The 13460-nt window shown below is 41.8% G+C and overlaps 1 protein-coding gene across 9 annotated transcripts in view; it reads left to right on the top strand.

The window, feature by feature from the left end:
• Window positions 1-13460, top strand: part of PALM2AKAP2 (PALM2 and AKAP2 fusion) — a 418214-nt gene that overhangs the window by 160795 nt on the left and 243959 nt on the right. For 8 of the 9 annotated variants that reach the window (XM_019734167.2, XM_019734168.2, XM_019734170.2 and 5 more), the window contains one exon: window positions 6094-6174. In XM_019734167.2, the coding sequence (XP_019589726.2) occupies window positions 6094-6174 (81 nt within the window). Of the gene's footprint in view, window positions 1-5902; window positions 5988-6093; window positions 6175-13460 lie in introns of those variants that run through there. The other variant, XM_074330815.1, reaches the window with a different exon arrangement.

The raw sequence follows: 13460 nt of genomic DNA on the forward strand, positions 1-13460 counted from the left end.
GCAGCAGGAGTGAAGAGGGAATCTGCCTCAAGTGTACAAGGGTGGACAAAGGCTTCTTAACTACTATTTTTGTTTGTTCTAAAAGAATATTTAATGATAAAAAATGTTCAATATGTTTAAAACCAGCATGTACATAAAGGTATAATACCAATTTTGTAAAAGAGAAATGCATCTGTAGTTATAGTCACAGATATACTAGAAGAAAATACACCAATGCATTAAAAATGATGAATGGCTTCCTAAATACTTTTAATACCTGTCTTCCCATCAAGCTTATTAACCACCCTTGAACAGTGTGTTCCATTCTAGGCAGGTGCTCCTTTCTGTACTAAGAGTTTGCAGTTTCATAATGTTGCAATACTTTCAGAAATTACTTGCCCGGAAAATATATAATTTACAGAAAGACAATGAAAGTAGCTGGCTAGGCCTCCTAGAGAGTGGAAGGATCTGGGAATCTTCCTAATGGATTGAGATCACTTCATTCTAGATGTCTCTTGAGGCACATTTCCCCTGAATGGTTTGCTACTGTCAGCTAATTATGCCTTCCCGAGAATTACCACTTCCCAGAGCTTTTCTCCTTGGGAGGAAGAGAAATCATTCCATGATGCTTTCTCAGAATCAGCTTTTTCAACAGTTTTCTTATATGCATAGCAATAATGGGCTATTCCATCTGGGCTAATGTCTTCAACAGAAAGACACTCCTGGTTTTATAGACTGATGGCTAGTGTATATTCAATGATATGTTTTACTGCCATTGAAATCATGAATGCAAACTCCTAATCCATTTGAGTGAGCGATATGGACAAACAGAAACATGATCAGAGGAGAGCAGTTATCTCAGAGAGACTTCCCAAGCATCTGTTCCATGCCTTCATCGTGCAGCTCTCTAGGCTTTGGAGATGCACGGGCCAAGATCCTTGTTTTCAAGGATCCCATAGTTTGGAGAAGATGTTAAGTGTGTAAAGTACAAAAGTACTGAAGATGCTGATGTAGAAAGATTCACAGCCTATGAAGAGAGGAAACAAGGAGAGAATGAGGAGTTCTATTTGGAGCAAGCAGAAAAGTCTTCTGTATTTGTCAGTACTCTTTGAGTTGCAAGAGACAAAAACACCACTCAAACTAGCTTAAGCAAAACGGAGATTTATTAGTGCATATAATTTTGGAAGCCCAGGGATGGTTCTGGCTCCATGCATAAGTAGATCTGGGACTCAAACAATGTCATTAGAATCCTTTTTTCTCTGTATTTCAGCTCTGTTTCTCTGTGTGTTGACTTTTCTCCAACATGGATGCATTTCTGCCATGTAGCTTGGGAAATTTGCCACTCGTATGTACATCCTCCCTGCTGAACTTTAGTGGAAAGGGAGCTTTTCTCTCCCAGTATTCATGTGTCTATCCCTAGAAATGTCTCTTATTGGTCCTGCTTGGGTCATTTAGCCACCCCTTGGACCAGTCACAATTGCAATGAAGTAAGGTAGTACGATTGGACTAACCTGTGTCTCATGCAAGTCCTGGTGGCAGGGATGAGCTGGGCTATATGTGACTAACCATGGATGGCATTCCCACCACGCCAGTGACAGAGTTGGTGTGTTGCCCGAAGGAAAGAAAGCTGGGCAAATGATCAGTCTAGCTTCACTGATATTTAAGCTGTGTTGTCAAAGAAGAATAGTTTTTTTGTCAGGTGAAGTAGTGAGGGGAATCCATTATTGTTAGAGGAAGCAGTAGGAGCAAAGCTAGGAAAGCATGAACTGGCTTGGCAGATCAGGAAACTATAATTCGTTTACTGAGGTTGAAGCTTATGGTTGGAGGGAGAGGCTGTCATGACTTGAGATGAAGCTGGGAGATAAGAAAGGGGCCTCATTGGCCACGCTAAAGAACTTGCATTTGCTTTGTAGGCAATTGGAGCCATTCTGGGATTTTAGGCAAAAGTTAGAGTTAGTCAGATTTCCACTTTAGAATATCACTCTGGCAGCAATGCAATGGGCAACTTGCTCAGAGCAGACCCAGAGACTGGTGATGAAACCCCTGCAGTAATCCAAATGGAAATGGAAAATAAGCAGTTAAGTGCTACAGAGTGAACGATACTAATATAGACGAGTCTACATGTGCAGGTGGGGAGATAAAGGAGCGGGTGTTAAGGTACTAATACAGGATAGTGAGGAAGCAGACAATGTAGAAAATGACAAGCAGAATCAACAGGACTTGATCTTTCAAGAAAATGAAGTGTCTAGGACAACTGAGATTTCTGACTTGAATAGTCCTTGGTGAGATGAGGAATACAGAAGGGACAGATGAGAGAGGAGGGGAGGAGAGATGATGCCTACAATTTGAGGGACTGGATATGAACAGTTGGCAGTTGGATATGGAGGTCTGGCGCTCAATGGAGAAATCTAGGCTGAAAACCCGGTTCTGCACGTTACCAGCATGTAGGTTGTATAGTTGATTAGAGTAAAGGAAATCACGGAGGCTAAATGTCTGGAATGAGAAGAGGGCTCAAGAATCAGTGGTTTTGCCTTGATTAAGGGAAGGAGACGTCTGGGAGGCTAGTCAGGAGAGCATAGCTTGGACCTCAGCAGTCTGAGCAAGCGTCAGGAGCCCTAGGGTGCCCGACTCGAGTTTGCTATACTTTAACTCATATCTGATGGCTCATCTTAGCCCTTGTTGGGGTACGAGTGACTTCAGGACCTAACCCATCACTGTGCAAGGGGACTCAACTAATCAAAGAACCCTGTAACAGTCACTGATGTGCAAAGGGTCCTCGTCATAGGCCAGGTTCAGGGTCTTCATCACGGATTGCATATGTTGACAACTATGGTTTCAATCTTGAACCCAATAAGGCGTTTCCTCCGGGAAAATCTGAATACAACATAAATGGGAAAGCATTGCTTTCCCACTATTGCCCATTCCTACACCAGCAGTCTCTGGTCTATGGGGCTCAAGCCGAGATAGCACATTGCGTATTAGTCTTGAGTCTCATCAATTCTGGCTGTTATGTTTGTCCTTTTCTTTGCATTCTGATTGGAACAGCTCTAAGCTAGCATGAGCTTATTAGTTCATCCATCCCCACCACATCCCAGAGTGAATGTAGGAACCTCCTAAAACACTTCATGACCTTTGCATCCAGAGATCAGCAAACTATCACCAGGGGCTAAATATGGCCCACCACCTGTGTTTGTAAATAAAGATTTATTAGAACACAGCCCCAAATATTCATTTATATATTGCCTAAAGCTGTTTTGCACTGCCGTGGCAGGATTGAGTCATTGTAACAGAGACTGTATGTCCCACAAAACCTAAAATATTTACTACCTGGCCCTTAAAAGGAAAAGTTAGACCCAGACAGACCAACCCCAGACTTCATATTTACCTATTAAGCCAACCTGTACACGAGTGCCAGAGTAATGTTCCTAAAATGCCATTTCACTATATCACTCTTTCGATTAGGCCTCTAAGATGATATTACATTGTCTGTACAATAACCGCAACTTCCTGGCTTGGCACTCAAGGCCCCCAGTGGTCTAGTCCTAGCCTATCTTTTCAATCATCGGTTCCTGAAGGCAAGCCCTGCACCCCAGTTAGATTTCCTTCCTTACTGTTCTTGGAATATGCAGTATATTTCTATCCTTGCTCACACAGTTCCCTTTTACCTGGAATGCACTAACTTAAAACCTGCATCTTGTGGGATCACATCTATTCCAGTGACCACCAATGAGTCGACTGCCCGAGGGTGTTCAGGTTCACTGCCTGAACCATCTGGTAATATTCTTCTCCTGCTTGAGACATGTTCACCAATATGCTGGCCGGCAACTGGAGGGAGGACTTTCTCTATGAACCAAGGCACAGAGGTGGGATAGCCTAGGAAAGGTTTGCAAATAACCAGATGTATAATTAGACCATGGGCTTAGTCCATTCAGGCGTCTGTAACAAAATATCATAGACTGGGTGGCTTAAAACCACAAAAGTTTATTTCTCACAGTTCTGGATGCTGGGAAGTCCAACATTAAGGTACTAGAAGATTCAGTGTCTGTTGGGGGCTTGTTTCCTGGTTCATGGACAGCGGTCTTCTTGCTGTGTCCTCACATGGAGGAAGGAGCCAAAGAGTTCTCTGGGGTCTCTTTTATAAGGGCACTAATCCCATGCATGAGGGTTCCACCCTCATGACCTACCTCCCAAAGGTCCCATCTCCTAGTACCATCACCTTGGAGGTTAGGTTTCAACATACGAATTTTGCGGAAGGACGCAAACATTCAACCTATAGCAAACACACAGCATTCAGTTAACATTTATGGAATTATTGTGCCATCAGCATCTTGTATTCTTAATATACTATATCTTGGTTCTGGATTTAAATGTAGGACAACTGCGTATCTTGATAGCCAGTAGGAATGAATGATAAAACCCGGTACACCTACTCTTGAGAAATCCTAGAATATAGAGACAGTGGCTGGTTCTGGAGGCCCTATGCTTTATCAGGTGGTAACTCTGGATACATGAGCTCTCCTCACTGGGCCTCACTTTCCCCATCTATGTTCATATATTATATGTTGGACAAACTCTGATTAAGCAGCATCAGTGATGCATCACCGATTGGAGTTCTTTGGTAAATAGTAAGCTTCTAAAATATTCTTGGGCCTCATTTTGGCAAGGAAGTTATATCCCTGACTTGGATATTATGTCCCAGAGATATTAAAAGATAATATTTCTTAAAAGCCTGTGCATTGCCCAGAAGAACTTGATCATAACACAAATTATTACTATGTGGATTTGAACAGCAGTGGTGCAAGCACATCCTGCAGAAATATAGCAACTACGTAAACTAAAAGCTTCTGTCAACACAGAGCACAGCAGCCAGCCTTCTAATCATTGTCTTCTCCAGGTTTTGGCCATTATATTGTAAAATGCCATTACATCTTCTCTAACAAGTTTCTCCTTGCGCATGTGAATGAAGGTAAATAATCCAGGGCAGTGATTGTCTAGTAAACCCCACTCTGTGCACTTTGAAAAGGAAACATTGAACAAGTACACTGTCGTACGGGAAGGGGTTTCTAGTCTTCAGTTAATCACATTCATATGATGTTTATTGTCTACATTTGCAAAATGTGGGAGAAGAAAAGTGTGAATTGTGTACTGTAATGGAAAGGTTATGCTGTGAATACAAGGGAAATACATCCCTTTAAATCCAGTTTCTAGGTATTACCGAGAAGTAAACATGTGACAATAAGAATGAAAGCAAATAACATTTATTGAGCATCTACTAAGTGCCAGGCATTGTTCTAGGTCCTTTACATGTATCATCCCACCCTGTCTCCCTCCATACATCTACCTACCCATCCATTTAATCCATGCCCCAGCCATATGGTTTAGGTAGTTATTGTCTCTTCTTTATATAAGAGAAGACTTAGACCCAGGAGATAAAAGAACTTATTAGAGGTCACACAAGTAGCACATGGCAGAGCTGGGAGTTGGACTCAGGTAGACCAACCCCAGACTTCATATTTACCAGCAACTCAGTGAGCCCCGCCCACATGTAATGCTCCCCCCCCCCCACAATGATAGTTTAAGAAAGATCACCCATCTAATTTGCATTGTTTGGTATGTACAACTGGATGATTTCTCCTACAGAATTTGAAATTACCTTGGATTATTTGTGTATATGAGCTCAGTAAAAGAAATCTACCCTAGAATTCCCACTGTTTTATTCTATCGTATTTGCAGTTTACAACAGCCTGTGTTTTCGATTGAGATATTTTTATTCTTTGTCTTCAAATGAACACTGCACAGAACATGACTGTGTGTGTGTGTGTGTGTGTGTGTGTGTAGAAACTGCCTTTTCTTCTGGATTAAATTGTTGCAGTTTGGCTGAGCGAGGAGAATTTCTCCCACTCACCGAGCCCACAGCAGACGTGTTTGGAGGTTGCTTGCTGCTGCCTGCAACACACCCAGAGACCGAGGGGCAGGTGATACCGCGTGTGTGCCCAGCATCTCTGGAGGTGTCTGTACAGATGTGTACTGCTGCTGCTTCTGCTTCCTGCCTTAACATTCCTGGAGCCAACACCCACCCACTCTTAACAGCCTCTCTCTCTCTTTATTTTCAAGGAAAAAAGGAAGAGGCAGACGGAAATAGAAGGCAAGCGGCAAGAGCTTGAGGAGCAGATACTTCTGCTGCAGCATTGCAAGGTAAGCGGCTGATCCACAAGCCTCTCCCATTATTAGACATGCAGATCACACTGCAGAGCTGGGCAGAGCCTGGCCCGGCTGAAGGCGCTGCCGCGGACTGAAGTAGCTTTTTCATTCAGTCAGAAAACCATCTCTGGGCTTTTCTTGTGCATTTCTCAACATCGGGGCATTGTTACAGCATTGCACTTTGAGGGTGATGAGATTGTAGCGTGCGTGTGGACAGGTTTGGGGGGTGGTGTGTGCATGAGAAATGTGGTGGTTATATATAGAAATTGGAAGAGAATTCCCACATGGTGGGTGAGGCAGTGTTCCGGGGCTGTGTCTCCCGTGCACAGGTGCTGGGTGTGTTTGTTCAGAGGCTCCCACAGATACAGTTAAGATAATGTTCTTTTTTCAATTAAAAATATTAATAATTTTCTGGCTTGCTGTGGAGAGAAGGGAGATAAAAGCAGTGTGATGTGATAAAGGAGCAACCCTGTGAATTTCAGATTATTCATTTGCTTTCGCTGTAGTTTAACAATTTTGCAAGTGTTCTACTAGAGCCAGCAGTTGGCCAAAAGGCAGCATTTGAATGATTTGACTTGGTTGGGTCTCCTTGCATGAAGTAAAGAGGGGAGTGGGGTAGGGAAGGAGCCCACGCTATTTTTTTTGTTTTTCTTTAAAACGTCATGCATTTAAGCATTGTAATTGATGACAGCCCAGGAGAAAGCTCTATCACTGTCACAAGAGCCCCACTGGTTGCAGAATGTTGCTTTCTGCAGGCTCAAATATGTGAGCACATTCCAGGAGACAGCCAGGAGCGGCTGCTTGTCTTCCAGTACCCCCGGGCTTTCTCTAGCTGCCGTGACACTGCCTGCACAGAACTGCATTGCTCAGGGGGCTGGTGGGAAAGGTGGGGCTGACTTTCAGGGTGAGGCTAGCTGTGGATTATTTGACATTTTTTAAACACGGTGAACCTTTATGGTTGCGTTTCCCATTCTTAACTAGAAGACAGGGTTGTGCTAAATGAGTCCTCAGAATGTGAATCAGCAGCAAGCTAGCTGCTGATTTCAAACAGCAGCATGACCTAAATCTGCTTAGCATATTTATCAGTTGCTGTTGACTTGAGCCAGAGAAATGTGTTTAAAATTAGGAAGAAAAGCAGCATGGTACCGAGAATATTGCCCTTGTCTCTCCGCCCATCATGTAAATCCATTTATGGACTTTTCTTTGCAGGAATATCCCATCTGCTGTTGCTCTTTCCTTAGAACATTCCTGAGGGAGGATTGAGGGCTAAACTTAGTATCCTCTTCTTACAGAGAGGGAGCTGAAAAACACTCAATAGAACCGAGTGAATTGTTCAAGGTCAGTCTGGACAGAGCTGGGTCTCTGGCTTAGAGTACAGTCAACTCACTCCTGATAAGAGAGCAAAATGTACTAAAACCTCATTGAATTCTGGGTTAAAGGTGAACTTTTTAATAAGAAGACTGAAAAATGAGGGGCTGTTTTGGACTACACAACCTCTGTCCTCTTTAAGGTCAGTGTGATTCTTTGCTTTTGCATTCCTTGAATTGAAAGTCAAGCAATAAACATATGTGAGAAGATCAAGTTTCTTTTGTCCTACTTCTCATCATTCTGGGTGCCAGATGAGATACCAAGGACTCATTCACAGCTAACATCCAGCACAAAATGTTCTAGTATTCTGTTCATATTCCATCTATCTATTGTCGGCCATTTATTCATCCCTCCTTCCCTCGCATCCATCCATCCATCCATCCATCCATCCATCCATCCATCCATCCATGTCATCAACAGAAACAACAGTAAAAATTACTTAGTATTATATAGGGAAGCAGTGAGATTCCTTGAAGAAGTTGGCAATGAGGGGATCAGATAGTTCTTAATGGTTTTCCTGGTAAAATTCTCAGTTTCTCTGGCTATCTAAGGAAACACCCAGTACTGTCACCAAGGTAATCCTGGTGTAACCTGGGAGAGAAAGGACTAGACATGATGGTAACTTGATAAGTGGAGACCAGTGCATTGTAATTTTCTCTCTCTGGGGGAGACCTGTGCAGACAGAAAGAGTGTGGATCGCTAGTCTTGAACAATAAAAAAGGAAAGCTCAGAGGTCCCAGAGGTGGTTTATCTGGTGTTGCCCTGGAGAGAGACCCCAGCGCTGGAAGGTACCAAGTTTCTCTGCACTGGTGAGGTGGCGTCTGTAGTTAGACAAGGAAAGTCATTCGGCCTCCCCAGGACCCAGGTGAAACTTCCCTCACGACACTGCCTCCCTTTGTTTTCAGTCCATCCTCCCCAAAACAACTGAGTTATTTTAATAGAAGGAAGGTGGTGCCTGACTGAGAGATATGATCGCTTCAGGCACCAAAAAGGAATATGTTCTACTTCAAATCAGTTACCTGTTGACTGAACTTGAATAGCGTGAGTCATCTTCCCTGTGATCATTCAGTTTTGAGTGTGGCAGCCTCTCTCATAGATGGTAGTAGATTCACTTATAGTTCCTCGACGTGCTTCTTGGAGACTCAGCCAGCTTCCTCTTGGCAGCAGGCAGCCTTGTCATCCTCTGGTCCACCCTCAATAATAGTCATCATTTTCTTTGAGTGCCTCTTATGTGCTTGGAACTTTAAATATGTCCCTTCAATAATGACCATAAAGTAGATATTACTCCCCCTGTCTTACAGGCAAGGAAACAAACTTGTGAGGTCAAGTAATTTGCCCAAGGACATAGAGACTATAAGTGGGGGAGCCCGGCTTGAATCTCAGGGCTGTCTGCCCCCATAACCATGCTTTCTCCAGAACACTTGTTTTCTAATGAAAGGTTTCCATTAGAATAATTTATCTAGAGAGAGATGCCAATTATCATTATCACTGTCTGTTTCTTCTAAGTATATTTTCGTGGACTCTAGAAAATTTAGACCATGGGGAGATATGCCACAGTGATTCTTGGTAGTTCCTTGAAGTAGAAAATGTTAAGAAATATGTCAGTAATTAATATTTATTTTACCAGTTTACAAAATCCCAGATGTTCCCTAAGAAAAAAATATTCTCAGTGCAAAGTTAAATGGCATAACCATAGAATTCGATTTCATATTTATTAAATTATAATTCTCGTGATCAAAGAGTCTATGGACACTTATACTTACACAATGAGGTATGAATTATTTGTACAGATTCACTGGTCTGTTATCAAAGCAAATAAATAGAATGCAAGACAATAGTTTTGATACTTGTATATTTGATTCATATACTTGCTAATTACAATATTTAGGGCTATCCAGTAAGTAATCCCACAAAATGGAATATCATTACGGTACATACGGACAATGAACAAATTCTATAATGCAGTGAAAAACCGAAGTATGAAATGCTGAAATATTAGCTGCTACACCCCAGCGATTAAGAAACCTGCAGATGCCTTGAAGTCCTGGACAAATTAAACTCAGATTTCTTTTTACAAGAACCTTAGATGTATTTAATCTAATATTTGTGATGTAAGAATTTCTAAGAAATGCTCACATATGGGACCAGTAAGCAATTTTAATAGCTATGTTAATTTTTACTCATTAAAAAGGAAGGAATGCATGAGCATTGCAAAGCAAGATTTAAAAGTACAGGAAAATATAAAGAAAAAACCATAACAATTGTGTGTACTTGTCTTTCAAATATAATCCACACAGGTACTTCCTTCTACACTTTCTCCCTCGTATAGTTTTGTAGGTTAAGATATGTAACTCCTGTTCACATGTCTCATCAGACTATGAGTAAAATGAAATTATATTAACATTTGTATCCAACATACATTAACCTCAACCTCTTTTTTGACTATTGTATATGGGGTTTTTAAAATTCTCATACAAAACTTGATAATTTTCATGAAATCACATCTAATAATCTTTTACTTTATGATTCCTGACTTTGATGTTGCCCTCAGAAAGAACATCTTAATTCTAAACAGTGACCTCTGATGTTTCTTATACTTCAGTATTCAGTTTTAACCCGGCTAGAATTTTTTTTCTTTAAGACATGAGGTAAGGAATAACTTTACATTTTATTGATGGTGAGCCAGTTGTCTCAACATGATGTATTGATTAATTCATCCTTTTCCTCACTGATTTCAGTGTCTTCTTGATCACACACATATTTCTCACTTATCCTGGAGTCCACCATTTGTAGATTCTTTTTATTTCATTAATCTGCCATTCCTGTGCCAGTACCATCCTCATTTAATCCCTCTAGGTTTTTAACGTATTATAATACTTCATAAGGCAAGAGCTATTATTATTCTTATTTTGAAAAGCTGTCTTGGCTTTTTAGTCCATGGAGACAATTATTTATTTTTATCGTTTTTTATTATGTGGCTTGTGATAATGTGTGTTTAAAAATAAATAAATCAACTATCGTAGTCTACCAGAAGAGAATGAATGTAATATTCCCTTTTGCCTCCTGGTTGAATTACCAGAGGTTTGTCTCTTTTATTGGTCAGTTCAAGGTCCCAACACAGAGTAGGCACTCAGTGTGTATTGTCATATGAATCCCTTTGGAACTGTCACATTTATAAAGGTTTGTGGGACAGAGTCAGCAATGTCAGAATCGAATTGCTAATACCACATCTTCAATTCATAAGCTGCCTTTAACTTATTTATTCATGAGCAGGGAACCCTGACCAGCGCTTTCCTCTAATCCAAGCTATGAAAATTGTCATTATATTTTAAAAACCACAACCTTTTCTTTCAAGAAGATTGAAAAAAAAAACAAAACTGAATTGTGACCCTGTGTGATATTTATTGTCAACCCACCAAGGTCATTTGCTGAATAGCCTGAAGGTATCAGGAGCGTTGCTGCAAAGATATTACAGTGTGTCTCACTCACTCTTACGAACCTTTAGCACTAATTTTAGGCTTTTCTTAATTACTAGTCTGTGTGAAAGGCCAATTTAAAATTTTAAAATATTGAACAGACAGTCAGGGTACATAGTGTAAAGAGACTTGACATCCCATCCTTTTCCCCATCACATCTCCCCTGTGCACAGAGCTTGAACGGAAGTTAAGACTTGGTTTCTTCTATCAGAAGTCTTGGGTTGGCTTCTGTGTGGACCAAATCAGGTAACAAAACCTGAATACCAGACCAAGTTCTAATTAAGAGTCCGTGGAGAGGAAGAGGAGTGTTCCAGGGGAAGGGGAAGGAGAAAGAAGGGGGCACACAATTGAATGAGAAGACGAACACAACTATTTCCCCACCCTGCATTTAATCCATTTTGTATTACAAAATTCAAGGTACTCAGATTCTGTCACCCACGAATGCAGTCAATGTCAGTTACAGGTGAATGACAGATTTGGAGTAAAAAGTAAAATCATACAAGTATAAGAATAAATCACAGTTAAATATTTTTATAGTCTCTGGGTGAGGAAGTCTTATTTATGTATTACACCAAAGCCAGAATTATAAAGTAAAAAGATTATTACATATGCCTATATAAAAATTACAAGTGATTGGGGGGGAAAAATTGGAAACTTACTACTCCTGATTCATCTCCCAATTCCCACTTACTCCACATACTTCTCACTACCTAGATCACCTTGAAAACTTGCTTAACCTCAGCTACTTTATCTGTAGATTAAAAGGATTTGATTAATCACATTGTACACTTTAAATGAATACAATTGTATTTGTCAATTACACATCAATAAGTCTGGGGTGGGGGAAAGCTTTGATTAGGTGATCTGTAAGGTCTTTCTAGCCTAAGATTTTTATATTTGCTAAAATACAGTGTGCATGCATGGTTTTCCAGTAATTCATTCATTCATCACATATTTATTATCACCACTACAACCTTGCATGTCCCTCTGTGGATGAATAAAAAGATACAGCCCTTGACTATAAGGGACTCAGGGATGTGCGGCAGGGAGCGCATCAATATGGAACCCACTGGTAGAGAACCCACTGCTCCCGAGATGGGGATGCAGGAGGAGAGAACCTGTGTGTAAGAGGATGAGGCGTTCCTTTGTGTGTCAGTGTGTTTGGCTAGCCAGTGGGAAATGCCTTCTTTAGGCATTTGGATCGTCACAGGTCCTCGTACAGCACTACTCAAATTGTGGTCCTCAGACCAGCTGCATCAACAACTTCATAAGCTGGGAGCCAGTTAAAATTCAGATTCCTAGGCCTGGCCCGGATTCACAGAATCAACATCTGTGGGGTTGGGGCCCTGGAGTCTGTGTCTGGGTGAGCTCTCCTGCTGACCCTTCGGCATACTGCAGTTTGGGAGGCTCTGTTCTCCTTTTGTTAGTCAAAGGTAGCCAGGCCTGCAGAGCAAGAAGCAGATTTGCTTTAGGAGCTCTCTCCTTCCCCCTGCCTTTCAGGAGCCCGTGTCAAGGCTCGGTCTGCCCATTGCCAGCTCTCCGTCTCCTCTTTCCTTGTCTTGACTCTTTGCAGTTGCATCCATTTAACAAATGCGACGTTTTGACCGTTCTTAGCACCTGGATGCTATGATACATTTTGTTGATGTATGTTATTTGGACAGGAAGGGCATAAAAAAGAAAAATTTTTACTTTCAATTTTCACTTCTGCTGAGCTCTGCTTGTCACTTAATTCTGAGACATGCAGGCAGCCAGTAAGAGCCAGAACAGTACAGGGGAGCCAGTGCTATGGTGGACGTGTGGGATCAGAATGCACAAGTGCCTTCTAATCCGAGGCCCAGATACAGTCACCCTCAGACATAACATGAGGGGATCTGCAGTGGGTTAAGGAAGCCTTTGGAGGTAAATGTGTTTGAATTGGTGGCTTCCCCTGACAGTATGACTTTGGGGCCAATTGAAAAACCAACTGTGCGTTTTTGTTTTTTATAACGTCAGAACACCTTTGTGCAACAGACTTCCCTGACACTAGGCCTACTATCTTATTCTGTTAGCGCCTGTCTTCCTGGCATCAGCTATTGGGGATGTTTTGGTGACATCACTGCCATCTCCAGAAAAGAGAAAAATCTAGGGGCATATGGGCTTTCCATGTCCCTGGTCACCAGGCTGCTTTTGTCAGAGGTACTGATTGATGGCTGGGGCAAAATCACCCAGAAATGAGGGGGTTAAACCCTTCCCTTGGTGGCAGGAGGCACTGTGGGAAGAGAGCAGAGAGAACATTCCCAAAAGAAACCACTTCCTCGCTTTTGAAGAAGCCCTCGCTGCCGAGCATCCCTGCTGGGGCAGAGACAGCCAGACTGTCCGTGGCTGCTGTTCCAGAAGGGTCCACACACCAAGACAAGGGTTGCCAGCATATCTGCCTCCCCAAATCCTCAAAAAGGG

This window comes from Rhinolophus sinicus, linkage group LG04 (genome assembly GCF_036562045.2).
Source record: "Rhinolophus sinicus isolate RSC01 linkage group LG04, ASM3656204v1, whole genome shotgun sequence".
In the NCBI taxonomy this organism is placed as follows: Eukaryota; Metazoa; Chordata; class Mammalia; order Chiroptera; family Rhinolophidae; genus Rhinolophus; species Rhinolophus sinicus.